The sequence below is a fragment of the Cuculus canorus genome, chromosome 36 (genome assembly GCF_017976375.1).
Source record: "Cuculus canorus isolate bCucCan1 chromosome 36, bCucCan1.pri, whole genome shotgun sequence".
Lineage (NCBI taxonomy): Eukaryota > Metazoa > Chordata > Aves > Cuculiformes > Cuculidae > Cuculus > Cuculus canorus.
Window position 1 is genome coordinate 791,894 of NC_071436.1, and position 22,610 is coordinate 814,503.

At 63.6% G+C, this 22,610-nt stretch overlaps 2 protein-coding genes across 5 annotated transcripts in view; both read left to right on the plus strand.

Moving 5' to 3' along the window:
- COPS6 (COP9 signalosome subunit 6) overlaps window positions 1-20,662 on the plus strand; it is a 147,958-nt gene extending 127,296 nt beyond the window's left edge. The window contains exons 2-11 of one of the 2 annotated variants that reach the window (XM_054052754.1): window positions 10,364-10,415; window positions 11,681-11,806; window positions 12,571-12,702; window positions 13,317-13,405; window positions 13,513-13,575; window positions 14,456-14,503; window positions 16,082-16,196; window positions 17,076-17,168; window positions 18,937-19,037; window positions 20,508-20,662. In XM_054052754.1, coding sequence (XP_053908729.1) covers window positions 10,397-10,415; window positions 11,681-11,806; window positions 12,571-12,702; window positions 13,317-13,405; window positions 13,513-13,575; window positions 14,456-14,503; window positions 16,082-16,196; window positions 17,076-17,168; window positions 18,937-19,037; window positions 20,508-20,648 — 927 coding nt within the window. In that variant the 5' untranslated portion in view covers window positions 10,364-10,396 and the 3' untranslated portion in view covers window positions 20,649-20,662. Of the gene's footprint in view, window positions 1-10,318; window positions 10,416-11,680; window positions 11,807-12,570; window positions 12,703-13,316; window positions 13,406-13,512; window positions 13,576-14,455; window positions 14,504-16,081; window positions 16,197-17,075; window positions 17,169-18,936; window positions 19,038-20,507 lie in introns of those variants that run through there. The other variant, XM_054052753.1, reaches the window with a different exon arrangement.
- On the plus strand, window positions 201-9,884 carry MED11 (mediator complex subunit 11). 3 transcript variants are annotated; one of them, XR_008447516.1, is made up of 9 exons: window positions 201-430; window positions 772-902; window positions 2,120-2,569; window positions 3,041-3,148; window positions 3,947-4,007; window positions 5,131-5,211; window positions 5,959-6,165; window positions 6,407-6,618; window positions 8,340-8,473. XR_008447516.1 is itself a non-coding variant. In XM_054052764.1 (3 exons), exons 1-3 carry the CDS (start codon window positions 346-348, stop codon window positions 2,255-2,257), a joined length of 354 nt encoding a protein of 117 aa, XP_053908739.1. In that variant the 5' UTR covers window positions 201-345; the 3' UTR covers window positions 2,258-2,921. The 3 variants fall into 3 exon arrangements, 1 of the variants encoding a protein (XP_053908739.1); XR_008447515.1 differs by lacking the exons at window positions 201-430; window positions 772-902 and adding an exon at window positions 9,831-9,884 and having other exon boundaries at window positions 2,255-2,569; XM_054052764.1 differs by lacking the exons at window positions 3,041-3,148; window positions 3,947-4,007; window positions 5,131-5,211; ... (1 more) ...; window positions 6,407-6,618; window positions 8,340-8,473 and having other exon boundaries at window positions 2,120-2,921.
- Window positions 20,663-22,610: the final 1,948 nt, after the last annotated feature.

A 22,610-nucleotide genomic window follows, 5' to 3' on the forward strand; every position in this document is an offset into this window, starting at 1 on the left:
TCAGGGCCTCCAGCAGCGGCGCCGCCGGGGCCCTCGCGGCCGCCACCGCCGCCGCCATCGCAGCACCGCCCGCTGACGTCACCGCCGCGCGACCCACCGCGCCTCGCGATGACATCAGCACCACCGACAGCGGTTCAGAGAGAGCCGCAGGCGGAGAGCCATAGAGCGGAGCGCCATAGAGTGGCGCGCCAGAGCAGCCCGCTCGCCTCGGCGCTTCCGGGTCACGTGAAGGCGGGCGGTGGCGGAGCGCGGCCGCCGCACCATAGAGTTGTGCTCTAGAGCGGCAGGGCGTAGGAAAGGAAGAGGAGGAGGGGGAACCATAGAGTCGTGCCTAGAGCGGGAGTCATGGCGGGGTACGGCGTGGCGAACGAGCGGCTGCGGGTGTTGGAGGAGCTGGAGAGGGAGATTGGGGCGTCCCTGCAGAGCGCGGGTGAGCGGGGAAGGGGGGGGCTGAGGGGAAGGGCCATGGGGGAGAGAGGGGGGGGGTCAAGGGGCAGGAGGAGGCGCGGCCTGTGAGGGGGCGGGGCTTGAGGCCTAAATGGGGGGCTATGGGGGGGCTAATGGGGGGCTATGGGGGGGCTAATGGAGAGGGGGAGAGGCTGAGGGACATGGGGGGGTCAGAGAATGCACCCCAAGCTTCCCCCACACACACTCAGGGCCTCGAGGGGGAAGGGGGAGGTTGGTTTGGGGTCATGGGGGGCGAGTTTGGGGGGATGGGGTCGGAGGTTTTGGGGGGTCCCAGGTTGGGGTCCGATTTTGGGGTGCCCACAGGGACGGTGATCCTGGAGCTGTCGAAGGAGAAGGCGGGTGAGCGGCTGCTGGAGCGCCAGGCCGCCCAGTTCGGCGCCGCCGTCCAGAAGGTGGAGGCAGAGCTGTCAGCGCAGATCCGGTACCTGACACAGGTCTGGGGGGGACGGGAGGAAAAAGGGGCGTCACGGGGGTCTGGGGGGGTCATGGGGGTCTAGGGGTCACAGGAGTCTGGGGGGGTCACGGGGGTCTGGGGGGGTCACGGGGGTCTAGGGGTCACGGGGGTCTGGGGGGGTCACGGGGGTCTGGGGGTCATGGGGGTCTGGGGGGGTCATGGGGGTCTAGGGGGGGCACAGGAGTCTGGGGTCACGGGGGTCTGGGGGGGTCACAGGAGTCTGGGGGGCTCACGGGGGCTTAGGAGGCACAGGAGTCTGGGGGTTACGGGGGTCTGGGGGTCACGGGGGTCTGGGGGGTCACGGGGGTCTAGGGGGCACAGGAGTCTGGGGGTCTGGGGGGTCACGGGGGTCTGGGGGTCACAGGGGTTTGGGGTCACAGGGGTCTGGGGGGGTCATGGGGGTCTAGGGGGGGCACAGGAGTCTGGGGGTCACAGGGGTCTGGGGGGGTCATGGGGGTCTGGGGGGCACAGGAGTCTGGGGGGTCATGGGGGTCTGGGGGGTCATGGGGGTCTAGGGGGGGCACAGGAGTCTGGGGGTCACGGGGGTCTGGGGGGATCATGGGGGTCTGGGGGTCACAGGAGTCTAGGGGGTCACAGGGGTCTGGGGAGTCACGGGGGTCTGGGGGGCTCACGGGAGTCTGGGGGGGCACGGGGGTCTGGGGGGGCACGGGGGTCTAGGGGGGGCACAGGAGTCTGGGGGTCACGGGGGTCTGGGGGGGTCACGGGGGTCTAGGGGTCACGGGGGTCTGGGGGGGTCACGGGGGTCTGGGGGTCATGGGGGTCTGGGGGGGTCATGGGGGTCTAGGGGGGGCACAGGAGTCTGGGGGTCACGGGGGTCTGGGGGGGTCACGGGAGTCTAGGGGGTCACGGGGGTCTGGGGGGGCACGGGGGTCTGGGGGTCACGGGGGTCTGGGGGGGCACGGGGGTCTGGGGGGGCACGGGGGTTGAGGGGGGCATAGCCTGGGGGTTATAGGGGTCTGGGGGTCTCGAGGGTTGGGGTCACGGGGATCTGGGGCTCACAGGGGTCTGGGGGGTCACGGGGGTGTGGGGGTCATGGGGATTTGGGGTCACGGGGGTCTGGGGTACACAGAGATCTGGGGGTCACATTGTGGGGGTCACAGTGTGGGGGTCACAGGGATCTGGGGGTCCCAGGGAGGGGGTCCCAGACTCAGAGGCCACGGTTGCCCCTCCCCGCAGGTGGCCACGGGGCAACCGCACGAGGGCTCGAGCTACGCGGCCCGGAAGGCGACGGAGTTGGCGCTGAACCGCGTGGAGTACGCCCGGCGGCGGCTCGGGGAGCTCGCCAGCGCCTGCGAGGCGGCCACCGAGCCCTGACGGACAGACGGACACACGGACACACGGCCAGCGCCTGCGAGGCGGCCACCGAGCCCTGACGGACACACGGACACACGGACACACGGCCAGCGCCTGCGAGGCGGCCACCGAGCCCTGACGGACACACGGACACACGGCCAGCGCCTGCGAGGCGGCCACCGAGCCCTGACGGACAGACGGACACACGGCCAGCGCCTGCGAGGCGGCCACCGAGCCCTAACGGACAGACGGACGGACAGATATCAGCTCCAACATGGAGAAATGGACGCTGGGGCGGAGACACGGACGGGATACGGACACACGGACACCAAGGTGGGGACACATGGATGCCGCCGGGAGATGAGGACGCAGGTCACATGGATGCCGAGGCCACAGCTCCGCCCTCGCACATGCTAAGATCATGCTAAGAACATGCTAAGATCATGCTAAGAACATGATAAGAACACGCTAAGCGTGTCCTAAAGACACGTGAAATAAAAGCCAACTGTGGGGGCCTTCAGGCTGGGTCCGTGATGCGTGGGGACCCCTCATTTTGGGGGTCTCCTCCCTGTTTTGGGGGTCTGTCCCCCATTTTTTGGGGTTCTCTCGCCATTTTGGGGGGGGGGGGGTTCTGTCCTCCCTCAAAGCGCTTCCACGCCCCAACATGGCGGTTGCTTTTTGCCGTACGGGAATATGGCGGTTGCCTTTTGCCGTACGGGAATATGGCGGTTCTCTTTTGCCGTACGGGAATATGGCGGTTGCCTTTTGCCGTACGGGAACGTGGTGGTTTTCCCGCCTTTCCAGTACGGCACACGAAGGCGCGCGGTATTGACGTCATCGGGAGGCGACGGGGCAGCGCGATGCTGGAGGCGCTGGTGGAGGGGGGCGTGGAGGGGCTGGTCCTGATCCGGGGTGCGGGCGGGGGGGCAGAGGTGGCTTAGGGGGTGCAGAGGTGGTTTGGGGGCTCGAGGGGGGGCACTGGGGTGCCCTAGTGCTGGTTTGGGGGCGCTGGGGTTGGTTTGGGGGGGCTGGGGGCCCGGGGGGGAGCAGTGGGGTGCCCTAAAGCTGCTTTGGGGGCTCGGGGGGAGGCAGTGGGGTGCCCTAGTGCTGGTTTGGGGGGGCTGAGGGCTCATTTTGGGGGGCTGGGGGCCCGGGGGGGGGGAAGTGGGGTGCCCTAGGGCTGGTTTGGGGGGGGCTGGGGGGCAGTGGGGTGCCCTAGAGCTGGTTTTGGGGGGCTGAGGGCTCATTTTGTGGGGCTGGGGGCCCAGAGGGGGCCAGTGGGGTGCCCTAGGGCTGGTTTTGGGGGGGCTGGGGTTGGTTTAGGGGGGCTGGGGGCCCAAGGGGGGCAGTGGGGTGCCCTAAGGCTGCTTTCGGGGCTCGGGGGGAGGCAGTGGAGTGCCCTAGTGCTGGTTTGGGGGGGCTGGGGGCCCGGGGGGGGCAGTGGGGTGCTATAGGGCTGGTTTGGGGGGGGCTGGGGTTGGTTTGGGGGGGCTGGGGGGCCAGTGGGGTGCCCTAGTGCTGGTTTTGGGGGGGGCCTGGGGTTGGTTTGGGGGGGCTGGGGGGCCAGTGGGGTGCCCTAGTGCTGGTTTGGGGGGGGCTGGGGTTAGTTTGGGGTCTCTAGATGGGGTTATGGGTCTGCTATGGGGGTGTCGGGGTGCCCTGCGTTGGTTTTGGGGGGGTCACCGTGTCATTCCCCGCCCCCCCCCCCAGATAGCGCCGCCTGCGAGGGGCGCAGCCTCCTCAGGACCTTCGCCTGCGCCGCTGCACGAAGGTGGGGGGCACGGGGGGGCTATGGGGCGCTATGGGGGGGCTATGGGGCGCTATGGGGCGCTATAGGGGGTCATGGGGCGCCCTGTGGTGCAATGAGTGGCGCTACATATTGGCTATGGGGCACTATAGGGGTGCTGGGGGTTATGGGGGGCTCTATAGGGCAGCTATGGGGCACTGTGGGGCACGATAGGGCGCTATGGGGTGGTTATGGGGCGCTATGAGGTGGTTATGGGGCGCTATGGGGTGCTATGGGGCACCATGGGGTGCTATGGGGGGGCTATGGGGTGGTTATGGGGCACTATGGGGCACCATGGGGTGCTATGGGGGTGGCTATGGGGTGGCTATGGGGCACCATGGGGTGCTATGGGGGGGGCTATGGGGCACCATGAGGTGCTATGGGGTGGCTATGGGGTGGCTATGGGGCACCATGGGGTGGTTATGGGGCGCTATGAGGTGGTTATGGTGCGCTATGGGGTGGTTATGGGGCACCATGGGGTGCTATGGGGCGCTATGGGGTAGCTATGGGGCACCATGGGGCGCTATGGGGGTGGCTATGGGGTGGTTATGGGGCGCTATGGGGTGGCTATAGGGTGGTTATGGGGTGCTATGGGGTGGTTATGGGGCGCTATGGGGTGGTTATGGGGCACCATGGGGTGGTTATGGGGTGGTTATGGTGTGCTATGGGATGATTATGGGGCACCATGGGGTGCTATGGGGGGGCTATGGGGTGGCTATGGGGCACCATGAGGTGCTATGGGGTGGTTATGGGGCACCATGGGGTGCTATGGGGGGGGCTATGGGGCACCATGAGGTGCTATGGGGGGGGCTATGGGGTGGCTATGGGGCACCATGAGGTGCTATGGGGGGGCTATGGGGTGGTTATGGGGCACCATGGGGTGCTATGGGGGGGGCTATGGGGTGGCTATGGGGCACCATGAGGTGCTATGGGGGTGCTATGGGGTGGTTATGGGGCACCATGGGGTGCTATGGGGGGGGCTATGAGGTGGCTATGGGGGTGGCTATGGGGTGGCTATGGGGCACCATGGGGTGCTATGGGGCGCTATGGGGTGGTTATGGGGCGCTATGGGGTGGTTATGGGGCGCTATGGGGTTTCTGCCCCCCAGGGAGGAGCCGGTGCTGCTGCTGCTGTTGGAAGTGCCGCGAGCGCAGTTCGAGGCCGGGCTGAACCCCGACATCACCCGCCGGTGAGACCCCCCCGGGACCCCCAGACCCCCCAAGACCCCCCTGGGACCCCCCCAGACACCCCCAGACCCCCCAGACATCCCCAGACACCCCCAGACCCCCCCGGGACCCCCAGACCCCGCTCAGGACCCCCAAGACCCCCCTGGAACGCCCCAGACACCCCCAGACACCCCCGGGACCCCCCAGACACCCCCAGACCCCCCCCGACACCCCCAGACACCCCCTCGACACCCCCAGACCACCCCGACACCCCCCTGACACCCCCCAGACACCCCCCAGACCCCCCCAACACCCCCAGACCCCCCTCAGGCCCCCCAAGACCTCCCTGGGACCCCCCCCGACACCCCCCAGACCCCCCTCAGGCCCCCCAAGACCCCCCTGGGACCCCCCCAGACACCCCCAGACCCCCCCGACACCCCCAGACACCCCCCTGACACCCCCCAGACCCCCTCAGGCCCCCCAAGACCCCCCTGGGACCCCCACCCCCCGGGACCCCCCCAAACCCCCCCTGGGACCCCCCCCGACACCCCCCAGACACCCCTGGGACCCCCCCAACCCCCCCATTTTGCCCCCCAACCCTCTCAAACCCCCCCATTTTGCTCCCCCAATCCCAACATTTTGCCCCCCCCACCCCCTTGCCCCCCGTTTTGCCCCCCATAGGCCCCCCAAATCCCCCCACACCCCCATTTTACCCCCCCCACCCCATAACCCCCCCCAAATCCCCCCTTTTACGCCCCCCCCCCCCCCAGGTTCCAGGTGATGGAAGCATTCCAGGACCCCCTGGGTTGGGGGGGGGGGGCCCCCCCTGGATATTGGGGGGCTCTTGGGGGGGTCACCCCCTTTTCCTTCCACGCTGCTGCTCTTGGATTCGCTGAGTTGGATCCTGCTGCGTCTGCCCCCCCCCCGCGCCGGGGGGGTCCTGAGGGCGCTGCTGGGGGGGGGACACCCCCAAAATGGTAAGTTGGGGGGGGGGCACCCCCAAAATGCTAAGTTGGGGGGGGCACCCCCAAAATGGGGGGCAAAAATAGGGGAAAAAATAGGGGAGATATGGGGGGGGGGGCAAAAAATAGAGAAGGTATAGATAGGAGTTTTGGGGGGGGGTCACTTTTTGGGGTGCTTTTTTAAGGGGGGGGGGGGTCCCAGGTTGGGGTTTTGGGGTGCCCCCACCCCAATAAAGCTGTTTCCCCCCCCCCCCAGGGCGCCCCCCACCCCGTGTGGTGGCGCTGCTGCACGAGGACCTGCACCCCCCCCCCATTCTGGGGGCGCTGGGGGGGGTCGCCACCACCCAGATTCGAATGGGGGGGCCCCCGAACCCCAAATTTATGGGGGGGGGTCCCTCCAACCCAGGAGCGCCCCCACATGTCCTCAGCATCCTCAGACCCCCCCGGAGGTGGGGGGGGCAGGAAAAGGTGGGTGCCTGAACCCCAAATTTGGGGGGGGGGTTGAGAGCTTGGGGGGGGTCCTGAACCCCAAATTTTGGGGGGGGGTTGAATGCTGGGGGGGGGTCCTGAACCCCAAATTTGGGGGGGTTGAGAGCTTGGGGGGGGTCCTGAACCCCAAATTTTGGGGGGGGTTGAATGCTGGGGGGGTCCTGAACCCCAAATTTTGGGGGGGGTTGAATGCTGGGGGGGGTCCTGAACCCCAAATTTGGGGGGGTTGAGAGCTTGGGGGGGGTCCTGAACCCCAAATTTGGGGGGGTTGAGAGCTTGGGGTGGTCCTGAACCCCAAATTTGGGAGGGTTGAATGCTGGGGGGTCCTGAACCCCAAATTTGGGGGGGGGGTTGAATGCTGGGGGGGGTCCTGAACCCCAAATTGGGGGGGGCTGAGAGCTTGGGGGGGGTCCTGAACCCCAAATTTGGGGGGGGTTGAGAGCTTGGGGGGGGTCCTGAACCCCAAATTGGGGGGGGTTGAATGCTGGGGGGGGTCCTGAACCCCAAATTTGGGAGGGTTGAATGCTGGGGGGGGGGTCCTGAACCCCAAATTTTGGGGGGGGTTGAATGCTGGGGGGGGTCCTGAACCCCAAATTTGGGAGGGGTTGAGAGCTTGGGGGGTCCTGAACCCCAAATTTGGAAGGGTTGAATGCTGGGGGGGGTCCTGAACCCCAAATTTGGGAGGGGTTGAGAGCTTGGGGGGGGTCCTGAACCCCAAATTTGGGAGGGGTTGAGAGCTTGGGGGGGGTCCTGAACCCCAAATTTGGGGGGGTTGAGAGCTTGGGGGGGGTCCTGAACCCCAAATTTTGGGGGGGGGGTTGAATGCTGGGGGGGGGTCCTGAACCCCAAATCTGGGAGGGGTTGAGAGCTTGGGGGGGGTCCTGAACCCCAAATTTGGGAGGGGTTGAGAGCTTGGGGGGGGTCCTGAACCCCAAATTGGGGGGGGTTGAATGCTGGGGGGGGTCCTGAACCCCAAATTTGGGGGGGTTGAATGCTGGGGGGGTCCTGAACCCCAAATTTGGGGGGGGGGCTGAGAGCTTGGGGGGGGTCCTGAACCCCAAATTTGGGGGGGGTTGAGAGCTTGGGGGGGGGTCCTGAACCCCAAATTGGGGGGGGTTGAATGCTGGGGGGGGGTCCTGAACCCCAAATTTGGGAGGGGTTGAGAGCTTGGGGGGGGGTCCTGAACCCCAAATTTGGGGGGGTTGAGAGCTTTGGGGGGGGGGGGTCCTGAACCCCAAATTTTGGGGGGGGGTTGAATGCTGGGGGGGGTCCTGAACCCCAAATTGGGGGGGGCTGAGAGCTTGGGGGGGGGTCCTGAACCCCAAATTTGGGGGGGTTGAGAGCTTGGGGGGGGGGTCCTGAACCCCAAATTTTGGGGGGGGGTTGAATGCTGGGGGGGGTCCTGAACCCCAAATTTGGGGGGGTTGAGAGCTTGGGGGGGGGGTCCTGAACCCCAAATTTGGGAGGGGTTGAATGCTGGGGGGGTCCTGAACCCCAAATTGGGGGGGGCTGAGAGCTTGGGGGGGTCCTGAACCCCAAATTGGGGGGACACAAGGTTTGGGGGGGGGGGGTCCTGAACCCTAAATTTTGGGGGGGGGGTCAGGGATTGGGGGGGGGGTCCAGGACCCCAAACTGGGGGGGCCCGAGGTTGGGGGGTCCCCTCAGCCCCCCTCAATTTCTCTCCCCCCCCCCCCCCCCAGGTTGAAGCCTTCGCTCGGGGTCCCCCCTCGGATTTTGGGGTCCCCCCCTCGCGCCCCCCCCTCACTTTCCGCCTGCAGCTCTCAGCGGCCGAAAGGGCAGCGAGGGGGGCAACGACCCCCCCGTACCAGCACAGGTGAGACCAGTATAGACCAGTATAGACCAGTATAAACCAGTACAGACCAATTTAGACCAGTACAAACCAGTATAAACCAGTACAGACCAGTATAGATCAATACAGAGTTATATACATGTATATATATTAGCGCCCCCCCCACCCCAACCAGCACAGGTGCCACCAGTACAGACCAGTATAGACCAGTATAGACCAGTATAAACTAATACAGACCAGTTTAGACCAGTACAAACCAGTATAGACCAGTACAGATCAGTATAGATCAATACAGAGTTATATATACATATATATATTAGCGCCCCCCCCCCCCAACCAGCACAGGTGCCACCAGTACAGACCAGTATAGACCAGTATAAACCAATACAGACCAGTTTAGACCAGTACAAACCAGTATAGACCAGTACAGACCAGTATAGATCAATACAAAGTTATATATACGTATATATATTAGCGCCCCACCCCCACCCCAACCAGCACAGGCGACACCAGTACAGACCAGTATAGACCAGTATAAACCAGTATAAACTAATACAGACCAATTTAGACCAGTATAAACCAATATAAACCAGTACAGACCAGTACAGATGAATACAGAGTCATATACACCAGTACGCACCAGTGCTCCCCCCTCCACCAGTACGGGTGAGACCAGTATAGACCAGTATGGACCAGTACGCACCAATATAAATCAGCACACGCTAATACAGACCAGTATAGACCAATATAAACCAGTATACGACCAGTACGTACCAGTGCCCCCCCACCCCATAGCAGCTACAGGTCAGACCAGTACAGACCAGTATAGACCAGTACACACTAATGCTGCCCCCATACCAGCGCAAATGAGAAACCAGTATAGACCAGTACAGACCAGTGTGTCCCCCCCCACATACCAGCACAGGTGAGGGATCCCAGTACAGACCAGTTCCAACCCCACAACCTCCCAGTCCCCTCCCAGTCCCCTCCCAGTGCCTCCCAATCCCCTCCCAGTCCCTCCCAGTATCTCCCAATCCACTCCCAGTGCCTCCCAGTCCCCTCCCAGTCCCCTCCCAGTGCCCCCCCAGCCCCCTCCCAGTACCTCCCAGTCCCCTCCCAGTGCCTCCCAGTCCCCTCCCAGTGCCTCCCAGTCCCCTCCCAGTGCCCCCCCAGTCCCCTCCCAGTGCCTCCAATCCCTTCCCAGTGCCTCCCAGTCCCCTCCCAGTGCCCCCAGTCCCCTCCCAGTAACCCCAATCTCCTCCCCGTAACTCCCCAATCCCCTCCCAGTGCCCCCAGTCCCCTCCCAGTAACCCCAATCTCCTCCCAGTGCCCCCCCAGTCTCCTCCCAGTGCCCCCCCAGTGATCCCAGTGCCCCCCCCAGGCTGCTCCAGCCTCCGCCCCCCCCCGAGGATGAGGACCCCGATGACGACCTGGACGTGTGACACCGCCCCCCCCCCCCCCCCAATAAACCCACTGCCCCCAGTGCCGCGTGCTTACTGGGAAGGACTGGTGGGGACTGGGAGGTGTTGGGGGGACACTGGGAGGGGACTGGGAGGCACTGGGAGGGGATTGGAGGGAACTGGGGGCCACTGGAAGACGACAGAGGGGACTGGGAGGACAATAAGGGGCACTGGGAGGGATTTGGGTCACTGGGAGGGGACTGGGAGGACACTAAGGGGCACTGGGAGGTACTGGGGGCACTGGGAGGTACTGGGAGCTCCGGGAGGCACAAGGACCCGGGGCGGCCGCTGGAGCGCGGAGGCCACGCCTCCCTTTCCACATGGCCACGCCCACAACAGCCAGTCAGTTGTCCACGCCCAAGTCACGTGAGCCGTCCCCCCTCCTCTACGGCGGCCGTGAGGGCCCAGGCGGGGCCGGGCCAAGATGGCGGCGTCCGGGGCCTCCGCTCCTTCCGCGGCGGCGATCGGCAGCAACGGGGCGGGCGGGATGGAGGTGGACGGGGCAGGTACGGGCCGGGGACCCCAAAAATGGGGTTGGGGACCCCAAAAATAGGGTTTGGAACCCATAAACAGGGTTTGGGGCCCCTAAAATGGGGATGAGGACACAGGAAAATGGGGACGGGGACCCAAAAAATAGGGATGGGGACCCCAGAAATGGGGTTTGGGAGCCAATAATTGGGTTGGGGTCCCCCAAAAATTGGACTTGGGAGCCTATAATTGGGTTGGGGACCCAGAAATGGGGCTGGAGACTCAAAAATGGGGTTGGGGACCCCCAAAAATGGGGTTTGGGAACGAAAATATAGGGATGGGGCCCAAAAACGGGGTTTGGGAACCCAAGAAATGGAGGTGGGGACCCAAAAATGAGGTTTGGGACCCAAAAATGGTGGTGGGGACCCAAAAAATGGGACTTGGGACCCCAAAAATGGGGCTGGGGACCCAAAAATGGGAGTGGGGACCCCCAAAAATTGGACTTGGGAGCCTATAATTGGGTTGGGGACCCAGAAATGGGGCTGGAGACTCAAAAATGGGGTTGGGGACCCCCAAAAATAGGGTTTGGGACCCAAAAGTGAGGTTTGGGACCCAAAAATAGGGGTAGGGTCCCCCTAAAATGGGTTTTGGGATCCAAACTATAGGGATAGAGACCCAGATATGGGGGTGAGGACCCCCAAAAATAGGGCTGGGGACCCAAAAATGGGCTTTGGGACTCCAAAAACGGGGATGGGGACCCAGAAATGGGATTTGGGGACCCCAAAACGGGGCTGGGAACCCAAAAATGGGTCTGGGAACCGAAAATATAGGGATGGGGAGCCAAAAATGGGGTTTGGGGACCCAAAAATGGGGCTGGAGAACCCCCAAAATAAGGATGCAAACCCAAAAATGGAGTTTGAGACCCAAAAATGGGGGTGGGGACCCCAAAATTGGGGATGGGGACCTAAAAATAGGGTTTGAGATGCCTGAAATGGGGCTGGGGAGTCAAAAATCGGGTTTGGGACCCCAAAAATGGGGCTGGGGACCCAGAAAAATGGGGTTTGGGACCGCAAAAATGGGGGTGAGGACCCAAAACTGGGGTTGGGGACCCCAAAAATGGGGGTGGGAACCCAAGGAATGGAGTTAGGAACCAAAGAAATGGGTGTGGGGACCCCCCCAAAATTGGATTTGGGAGGCAATGATGGGTCTGGGGATCCAAAAATGGGTCTGGAGACATAAAAACGGAGTTGAGGGGACCCCAAAAATGAGAAGGGGGGGTCCCCAAAACTGCCGTCCCTGACAGCCCCCCCCTCGGTGATGGCGGGCGGCGTCACCGGCAGCGTGGCCGTCGCGCTGCATCCCCTCGTCATCCTCAACATCTCCGACCACTGGATCCGCATGCGCTCACAGGAGGGGCGCCCCGGGCAGGGTATGGAGAGGGGGGGACCCCAAAACCCCCCCCAAGCCTCACAGAGCACCCCCAAAATCCTCATAGCCCCCCCAAACCCACAGCTAACCTGGGGACCCCCATAAACCGCAATGGATAGCGGGAGTCCCCGGAATCCGCATGCGCTTACCGGGATGAGGAGCCGGGCAGGGGACTCCCAGGGACCCCCCCAAACTCCAAAGGGACCCCCAAACCCCCCCAGAGCTCCCCAAAATCCTTACAGCCCCCCCAGACCCACAGCGACCCCTGAAACCCCCATAGACCCCAATGGATACGGAGACTTCCAAGGATCTGCATGCATTTAACCGGGGGGGGTCAAGCAGGGTATGGATATGGGGGACCTCCAGGGACCCCCTAAACACCACATGGGCCCCCAACCTTCCCCTCGAGCCCCCCAAAACTCTTATAGCCCCCCCAGGCCCACAGCGACCCCCATAGACCCCAATGGATACCGGGACCCCCACGATCTGCATGCGCTTATGGAGGGGGGGCAGGTACCCCCAAAACCCCACAGGGACCCCCAGAGCTCCCCCAAAACCCCACAGGGACCCCCAGAGCCCCCCCAAAACTCCCTCAGCGACCCCCCAGACCCCCCCAATGCCCCCAAAACACTCTAAACCCCCCTGTGCCCCACTGATTTCCCCCCCCGAGCCCCCCAAAACCCTCTTAGAGCGCTTTTAGAGCCTAAAACCAAGCTCCCCCCGCCCCACTGACACCCCCATTTCTTTCCCCCCCACCCCCCGCAGTTATCGGGGCGCTGATCGGGCGGCAGGAGGGGCGCAACATCGAGGTGATGAACTCCTTCGAGCTGCTGTCGCACGTGGTCGACGGCCACGTCCTCATCGACAAAGAGTACTATTACACCAAGGAGGAGCAGTGTGAGCTGGGGAAGGGGGGGTCCTAGAGAGGATTTGGGGGGGTCTAGGGGGTCCTAGAGAAGATTTGGGGGGGTCTTGGGGGTCCTAGAGAGGATTTAGGGGGGTCCTGGAAGGGTTTAGGGGGGTTTGTGGGGTCCTGTGGGGGTCCTAGAGAGGATTTGGGGGTGTCTTAGGGGTCCTAGAGAGGATTTAGGGGGGGTCCTGGAAGGGCTTAGGGGGGTTTGTGGGGTCCTGTGGGGGTCCTAGAGAGGATTTGGGGGTGTCTTAGGGGTCCTAGAGAGGATTTAGGGGGGTCCTGGAAGGGCTTAGGGGGGTTTGTGGGGTCCTGTGGGGGTCCTAGAGAGGATTTGGGGGTGTCTTAGGGGTCCTAGAGAGGATTTAGGGGGGTCCTGGAAGGGTTTAGGGGGGTTTGGGGGGGTCCTAGAGAGGATTTGGGGGGGGTCCTGGAAGGGTTTAGGGGGGTTTGAGGGGAAGAGGGGGTTGAGGGGATCCTGGGGGTCCAAGAGAGGATTTGGGGGGGCACTAGAGAGCCTTGGGGGGGGTCATGGGGGTCCTAGGGAAGGTGTGGGGGGGCAACCCTCAGTTTTGGGGTCCCCCCGCGCCCCCCTTTCCAGTCAAGCAGGTGTTTAAGGAGTTGGAGTTTTTGGGGTGGTACACGACGGGGGGTCCCCCCGACCCCGCCGACATCCACGTCCACAAGCAGGTGAGTTTTTGGGGGGGCGAGAGGGGATAATTTGGGGTTCGGGGGGGGTTGGGGGTGCAGCCCCCCCTTTTCCTGACACCCCTTTACCCCTTTTTGCCCCCCCAAAGGTGTGTGAGATCATCGAGAGTCCCCTCTTCCTCAAACTGAACCCCATGACGAAACACACGGATGTGAGTCGGGGGGGGCCCCCCAAAAATTAGGGGAGACACATAAAAATGGGGGGGACACACATAAAAATGGGAGTGGGGACCCCCAAAAATGGGGGTGGGGACCCCAAAAATGGGACTTGGGACCCCAAAATGGGGCTGAGGACCCAAAAAAATGCAGATGGGGACCCAAAAAATGGGGGTGGGGACCCCAAATTGGGGCTGGGGACCCCCAAAAGTAGGGATGCAGACCCAAAAATGGGGGTGGGGACCCAAAAATGGGAGTGGGGACCCCCAAAAATTGGACTTGGGAGACAATAATTGGATTGGGGACCGAGAAATGGGACTGGAGACTCAAAAATGGGGTTGGGGACCCCCAAAAATGGGGTTGGGGACCCCCAAAAATGGGATTTGGGAACCAAAAAATAGGGATGGGGCCCAAAAATGGGGTTTGGGAACCCAAGAAATGGGGGTTGGGGACCCAAAAATGGGGTTTGGGACCCCAAAATGGGGGTGGGGACCCAAAAACTGGGACTTGGGACCCCAAAAATGGTGGTGGGGACCCAAAAAATGGGACTCAAGACCCCAAAATGGGGGTGGGGACCCCCAAAAATTGGACTTGGGAGCCTATAATGGGGTTGGGGACCCAGAAATGGGGCTGGAAACTCAAAAGTGGGGTTGGGGACCCCCAAAAATGGGGTTGGGGACCCAAAAGTGGGGTTTGGGACCCAAGAATAGGGGTAGGGACCCCCCAAAATGGGGTTGGAGATCCAAACTATAGGGATAGAGACCCAAATATGGGGGTGAGGACCCAAAAATGGGGTTTGGGACCCCAAAATGGGGCTGTGGACCCCAAAAGAGGGGATCCAGGCCCCCCCAAATCCGTGTGTTTCCCCCTCCCCAGTTGCCAGTCAGCGTCTTCGAGTCAGTGATTGACATCATCAATGGGGAGGTGAGGGGGCGGTTTGGGGGTGTCGGGGGGGTTTGGGGGTGTCGGGGGTGTTTGGGGGTGTCAGGGAGGGTTTTGGGGGAGGCTCAGGGATGGTTTAGGGGGCCCAGAAGCATTTGGGGGAGTCCGGGGAGGGTTTGGGGGGGGGGGGGATTCAGGGGGGTTTTGGGGTGTCTAGGGAGGGTTTGGGGAGCCCAGAGGGGTTTGGGGGTGCCTAGAGGTGTTTGGGGGGGGGGATTCAAGGGGCTTTGGGGGTGTCCAGAGGAGTTTGGGGGGCCCAGAGGTGTTTGGGGCGGGATTCAAGGGGGTTTGGGGGGGTCCAGGGAGGGTTTGGGGTGCCCATAGGTGTTTGGGGGGTCCTGAGGGGGTTTGGGGGGGCCCAGAGGAGTTTGGGGGGGGATTCAAGCGGGTTTGGGGTGTCCAGGGAGGGATTGGGGGGGACCCAGGGAGGGTTTGGGGGTGTCCAGGGAGGGTTTGGGGGGACCCAGTGTGGTTTGGGGTGTCCTGAGTGGGTTCGAGGGGGGACAGGGGGAGTCTGAGGGGGTCCAGGGAGGGTTTGGGGGTGCCCAGAGGGCTTTGGGGGGGGATTCAAGGGGGTTTGGGGGTGTCCAGGGAGGGTTTGGGGGGTCCTGAGGGGGTTTGAGGGGGGACAGGGGGGTCTGAGGGGGTCCAGGGAGGGTTTGGGGGTGCCCAGAGGGGTTTGAGGGGGGACAGGGGGGTTTGAGGGGGTCCCAGGGAGGGTTTTGGAGTGCCCAGAGGTATTTGGGGGGGAATTCAAGGGGCTTTGGGGGTGTCCAGAAGAGGGTTTGGGGTCCCAGAGGAGGGTTTTGGGGGGTCCAGAGGGGATTGGGGGTGCCCAGAGGTGTTTGGGGGGGATTCAAGAGGGTTTTGGGGTATGCAGGGAGGGTTTGGGGCCCCAGCGGAGGGTTTTGGGGGGGTCCAGAGGGGGTTTGAGGGGGCACAGGGGGGTCTGAGGGGGTTTTGGGGGGTCCTGAGGGGGTTTGAGGGGGCACAGGGGGGTCTGAGGGTGTTTTGGGGGGGTCCAGAGGGGGTTTGAGGGGGCACAGGGGGGTCCTGAGGGGGTTTTGGGGGGGTCCAGAGGGGGTTTGAGGGGGCACAGGGGGGTCTGAGGGGGTTTTGGGGGGGTCCAGAGGGGGTTTGAGGGGGCACAGGGGGGTCTGAGGGTGTTTTGGGGGGGTCCAGAGGGGGTTTGAGGGGGCACAGGGGGGTCTGAGGGTGTTTTGGGGGGGTCCAGAGGGGGTTTGAGGGGGCACAGGGGGGTCCTGAGGGGGTTTTGGGGGGGTCCTGAGGGGGTTTGGGGGGGCACAGGGGGGTCTGAGGGGGTTTTGGGGTCCCAGGGAGGGTTTTGGGGTGCCCAGAGGTATTTGGGGGGGGATTCAAGGGGGTTTGGGGGTGTCCAGAGAGGGTTTGGGGCTCCAGAGGAGGGTTTTGGGGGGGTCCAGAGGGGGTTTGAAGGGGCACAGGGGGGTCTGAGGGGGTTTTGGGGGGTCCAGAGGGGGTTTTGGGGTCCCAGCGGGGGTTTTGGGGGGCCCTTCACCCCCTTTTTCCCGCCCCCCCCAGGCCACGATGCTGTTTGCGGAGCTGCCGTACACTTTGGCCACCGAAGAGGCGGAGCGCATCGGCGTCGATCACGTGGCGAGAATGACAGCGACCGGGGGCGGGGAGAGCTCCACCGGTGGGGACTGGGGGGGACTGGGGGGGACTGGGGGGGACTGGGAGGGACTGGGGGGGACTGGGAAGGGGGGACTGGGGGGGACTGGGGGGGACTGGGAGGGACTGGGGGGGAATGACAGCGACCGGGGGCGGGGAGAGCTCCACCGGTGGGGACTGGGGGGGACTGGGGGGGACTGGGAGGGACTGGGAGGGACTGGGGGGGAATGACAGCGACCGGGGGCGGGGAGAGCTCCACCGGTGGGGACTGGGGGGGACTGGGAAGGGGGGACTGGGAGGGACTGGGGGGACTGGGAGGGACTGGGGGGGACTGGGAAGGGGGGACTGGGGGGGACTGGGGGGGAATGACAGCGACCGGGGGCGGAGAGAGCTCCACTGGGGAGACTGGGGGGGACTGGGAATACTGGGGAGACTGGGGGGGCAGGACTGGGGAGACTGGGGGGAACTGGGAATACTGGGGGGGACTGGGAGGGGGGAACTGGGGAGACTGGGAGGAACTGGGAATACTGGGGAGACTGGGGGGGACTGGGAAGACGGAACTGGGGAGACTGGGGGGGAACTGGGGAGACTGGGAGGAACTGGGAATACTGGGGAGACTGGGGGGGACTGGGGAGACTGGGAGGAACTGGGAATACTGGGGAGACTGGGGGGGGAGGAACTGGGGATACTGTGGGGGAACTGGGGATAGTGTGGGGGGGAACTGGGGATACTGGGAGGGGGGAATTGGGAATACTGGGGGGAACTGGGGATAGTGTGGGGGGAGTGGAGATACTGGGGGGTAACTGGGGACACTGGGGGGCCACTGGTGGGTAACTGGGGATACTGGGGTGATACTGGGGGGCCACTGGGGGTCCGCCGGTGCGAGGTGGGTGCCCCCCCGCAGTGGCGGAGCACCTTTTGGCCCAGCACAGCGCCATCAAAATGCTGCACAGCCGCGTGCGCCTCATCCTCGAGTTCGTGCGGGCGGCGCAGGCGGGTGAGGGGCACCCCGACAGCGGGGGGGGAGAACGGGGGGCACCACCGGGATAACGGGGGGCACCGGGGGTGGAGAACGGGGGACACCGGGGATAATGGGGGGACACCGGGGATATGGGGGGACACCGGGGATGGAGAACGGGGGGCACCGGGGATGGAGAACGGGGGACACCAGGGGTAGATAATGGGGGGACACCGGGGATAACGGGGGGACACCGGGGATGGAGAACGGGGGGCACCGGGATAATGGGGGGACACCGGGGATAATGGGGGGACAGCGGGGATGGAGAACGGGGGGACACCGGGATGGATAACGGGGGGACACCGGGGATAAAGGGGGGACACCGGGGGTGGAGAACGGGGGACACCGGGGATAACGGGGGGACACCGGGAATGGAGAACGGGGGACACCGGGGATAGATAACGGGGGACAGCGGGGGTGGAGAACGGGGGACACCGGGGATAGATAACGGGGGACACCGGGGATAGATAACGGGGGGCACCGGGGGTGGAGAACGGGGGGCACCGGGGGTGGAGAACGGGGGACACCGGGGATGGAGAACGGGGGGCACCGGGGGTGGAGAACGGGGGGACACCGGGGGTGGAGAACGGGGGACACCGGGATAATGGGGGACACCGGGGATGGATAATGGGGACACTGGGGATGGAGAACGGGGGACACCACCGGGGATAGAGAATGGGGGACACCGGGGATGGAGAACGGGGGACACCACCAGGATAATGAGGGACACCGGGGATAGAGAATGGGGGGACACCGGGATAATGGGGACACCGGGGATAGGGGGGACACCGGGGGTAAAGGGGGGACACCGGGATGAGGGGACACTGGGGATAATGGGGACACCGGGATGGGGAGGGGGACACCAGGATGAGGGGGACACCGGGATGGGGAGGGGGACACCGGGGATAAAGGGGGGACACCGGGGGTAATGGGGACACTGGGGGTAATGGGGGGACACCGGGGATGGATAATGGGGGACACCGGGATAATGGGGGGACAGCGGGGATAAAGGGGGGACACCGGGGGTAATGGGGGGACAGCGGGGATAATGGGGACACTGGGGATAATGGGGGGACACCGGGATGAGGGGGACACCGGGGATAGATAATGGGGGGACACCGGGGGTAAAGGGGGGACACCGGGGGTAATGGGGGGACAGCGGGGATAATGGGGACACTGGGGATAATGGGGGGACACCGGGATGAGGGGGACACCGGGGATAGATAATGGGGGGACACCGGGGGTAAAGGGGGGACACCGGGGGTAATGGGGACACTGGGGATATGGGGGGACACCGGGGATAAAGGGGACACCGGGATGGGGAGGGGGACACCGGGGATAATGGGGGGGACACCAGGGGTAAAGGGGGGACACCGGGGATAATGGGGACACCGGGGGTAATGGGGGGACACCAGGGATAATGGGGACACCGGGGGTAATGGGGGGACACCGGAGATCATGGACACCGGGATGGGGAGGGGGACACCGGGATGAGGGGACACCGGAATGGGGATGGGGACACCGGGATGGGGGGGACACCAGAGATAACGGGGACACCGGGATGGGGACAGCGGGATGGGGACACCATTGTGGGGATACCGGGATGGCAATGGGGACATGGGAAGAGGAAAGGGGACACAGGGACGGGGACATGGGGACACGGGGACACGGGGACGGGGATGGGGACACGGGTTCGGGGACACGGGGACACGGGGACACGGAGGTGAGTCGCCGCGGTGCCGCGCAGGGGAAGTGCCGTACAACCACGAGGTGCTGCGCGAGGCCTGCGCCCTCTGCCACTGCCTCCCCGTGCTCAGCACCGACAAATTCAAGACCGACTTCTACGACGTGAGAACCCCCCGGGGGGTCCCCCAAGGGTCCCCGTGTCACCTCTGGGGTCCCCACGTCACCTCTGGGGTCCCCGTGTCACCTTTGGGGTCCCCACGTCACCTCCTCGGGGATCACTGAGTCTCTCAGGGGGTCCCCACATCCCTCGAGATCTCCTCACGCTCTCTCCAAGGGGTCCTCAAAGCCCTCAGGGGTCCCCACGTCGCTTTGGGGGGGTCCCCAAGTCCCCTCCAAGGGTCCCTGTGTCACCTCTGAGGTCCCCGTGTCACCTTTGGGGTCACCCCCTCAGGGGTCCCCGAGTCTTTCAGGGGGTCCCCACGTCCCTGGAGATCTCTTCACGCTCTCTCCAAGGGGTCCTCAAAGCCCTCAGGGGTCCCCACATCGCTTTGGGGGGGTCCCCGTGTCACCTTTGGGGTCCCCACGTCACCCCCTCAGGGGTCCCCGAGTCTTTCAGGGGGTCCCCACGTCCCTCGAGGTCTCCTCACGCTCTCCAAGGGGTCCTCAAAGCCCTCAGGGGTCCCCACATCGCTTTGGGGGGTCCCCAAGTCCCCTCCAAGGGTCTCTGTGTCACCTCTAGGGTCCCCGTGTCACCTTTGGGGTCCCACATCACCCCCTCAGGGGTCCCTGAGTCTTTCAGGGGGTCCCCACGTCCCTCGAGATCTCCTCATGCTCTCTCCAAGGGGTCCTCAAAGCCCTCAGGGGTCCTCACATCGCTTTGGGGGGTCCCCAAGTCCCCTCCAAGGGTCCCCGTGTCACCTTTGGGGTCCCCACGTCACCCCCTCAGGGGTCCCCGAGTCTTTCAGGGGGTCCCCACGTCCCTCGAGATCTCCTCACGCTCTCTCCAAGGGGTCCTCAAAGCCCTCAGGGGTCCCCCACATCGCTTTGGGGGGGTCCCCAAGTCACCTCGGGGGTCCTGAAGCCCCTCGAGATGTCCTCATGTCCTCTTGAAGAGTCCTCAAATCCCTCGGGGGTCCCCATGTCCTTCAGGGGTCCCCGTGTCCTTTGGGGGTCCCCTCATCCTTTGGGGGTCCCCGTGTCACCTGGGGGTCCCCTCAAGTCCCTCAAAAGGCCCCCACATCCCCTGGGGGGGTGTCCCCAAGTCACCTCGGGGGTCCCCAATCCCCTCGAGATGTCCTCATGTCCCCTTAAAGGGTTCCCACATCCTTCAGGGGTCCCCACATCCTTTGGGGATCCCCGTGTTCTTCAGGGGTTCCCCCATCCTTTGGGGGGGTCCCCGTGTCACTTCAGGGGTTCCCCGTGTCACCTGGAGGGGGTCCCCAAGTCCCTCAAAAGGTCCCCACATCCCCGGGGGGGATCCCCAGGGCCAACTTTTAAGGCTCAGAACCAGTTTTTAGGGCTCAGGAGCAGCTTTAGGTGGCACTTTGGGGGGGTCAGGCTCAGTGTGGGGGTTCAGGCTCTGTGTTGGGGCCCCCCCAACACCCCGTGACCCCCCTCTTTTTGCCCCCGCAGCAATGCAACGACGTGGGGCTCATGGCTTACCTGGGCGCCATCACCAAGGCCTGCAACACCATGAACCAATTCGTCAACAAATTCAACGTTCTCTACGACCGACAGGGTTTGGGGCGCCGTATGCGGGGGCTTTTCTTTTAGGGGGACCCCCCCCCCACCTTCCTCCAAGGCTCTTTGTGTGTGCTTTCTACCCCCCCCCCAAACTCCTCCTCCTCCTCCTCCTGGAACCCCAAAATCAACCCCTTCCTTCCTCCTCAAAATAAAGCACTTCCAGGATGGGAATTGGGGATTTGAGTTGGGTGAAAATGGATTGGGGGGGGCAGAAATAGGGGTTTGGGGGCGGGGGTGTAGAAATAGGGGTTTGGGGGGGAGGGATGGGGGGGTTTTGGGGGCAGAAATAGGGGTTTGGGGGAGAGAATGGGGGGTTTGGGGGCAGAAATAGGGGTTTGGGGGAGAATGGGGATAGAAATAGGGGGTTTGGGGGGGGAATGAGGCGTTTGGGAGCAGAAATAGGGGTTTGGGGGGAGGGATGGGGGTAGAAATAGGGGGTTTGGAGGAGAATGGGGGGGTTTGGGGGGTGGGATGGGGGATTTGGGGCAGAAATAGGGGGTTTGGGGGAGAGAATGGGGGGTTTGGGGGCAGAAATAGGGGTTTGGGGGGGGGTGTGGGGCAGAAATAGGGGTTTGGGGGGGTGTGTGGGGCAGAAATAGGGGTTTGGGGGTGGAATGCGGGTAGAAATATGGGTTTGGGGGGAGGAATGGGGGCAGAAATAGGGGTTTGGGGGGTAATGGGGGCAGAAATAGGGGTTTTGGGGAGAGTGGGGGGCAGAAATAGGGGTTTGGGGGGGAATAGGGGCAGAAATAGGGGTTTGGGGGGAGCGTGGGGCAGAAATATGGGGTTTGGGGGAGAGAATGGGGGGTTTGGGGGCAGAAATAGGGGTTTGGGGGGGAATGGGGTTAGAAATAGGGGGGTTGGGGGAGAGAATGTGAGTTTTGGGGGCAGAAATGGGGGGTTTGGGGGCAGAAATAGGGGTTTGGGGGAGAGAATGGGGGCAGAAATAGGGGGTTTGGGGGCAGAAATAGGGGTTTGGGGGTGGAATGGGGGCAGAAATAGGGGTTTGGGGGGAGTGTGGGGCAGAAATAGGGGTTTGGGGAGAGTGTGGGGCAGAAATAGGGGTTTGGGGGAGAATGGGGGCAGAAATAGGGGTTTGGGGAGAGTGTGGGGCAGAAATAGGGGTTTGGGTGAGAATGGGGGCAGAAATAGGGGTTTGGGGGGAGTGTGGGGCAGAAATAGGGGTTTGGGGGAGAATGGGGGCAGAAATAGGGGTTTGGGGAGAGTGTGGGGCAGAAATAGGGGTTTGGGGAGAGTGTGGGGCAGAAATAGGGGTTTGGGTGAGAATGGGGGCAGAAATAGGGGTTTGGGGAGAGTGTGGGGCAGAAATAGGGGTTTGGGGGAGAATGGGGGCAGAAATAGGGGTTTGGGGGGAGTGTGGGGCAGAAATAGGGGTTTGGGGGAGAATGGGGGCAGAAATAGGGGTTTGGGGGGAGTGTGGGGCAGAAATAGGGGTTTGGGGGAGAATGGGGGCAGAAATAGGGGTTTGGGGAGAGTGTGGGGCAGAAATAGGGGTTTGGGGGAGAATGGGGGCAGAAATAGGGGTTTGGGGGGAGTGTGGGGCAGAAATAGGGGTTTGGGGGAGAATGGGGGCAGAAATAGGGGTTTGGGGAGAGTGTGGGGCAGAAATAGGGGTTTGGGGGAGAATGGGGGCAGAAATAGGGGTTTGGGGAGAGTGTGAGGCAGAAATAGGGGTCAGGGAGATAACCACGGAGTGGGGCGCAAATGTGTTTCTGGGGGGGTACATAATGGTTTGGAGGTGCATCGATAGAACCGCGTAAAAAACCCGTTTATTGGTTTAAAAAAATATATTAATGAGGGGAGGTCTCGGGTTTCCCCACAGGGTTTTGGGGGTCCCCGCAGGGTTTTGGGGGGGTCTCCGAGGGGGTTCTGGGGGCTCTGAGGTGTCCCCACAGGGTTTGAGGGACTCTATGGAGTCTCAGAGGGGGTTTTGGGGGGCTCTGAGGTGTCCCCGTGGGGTTTGGGTATCTC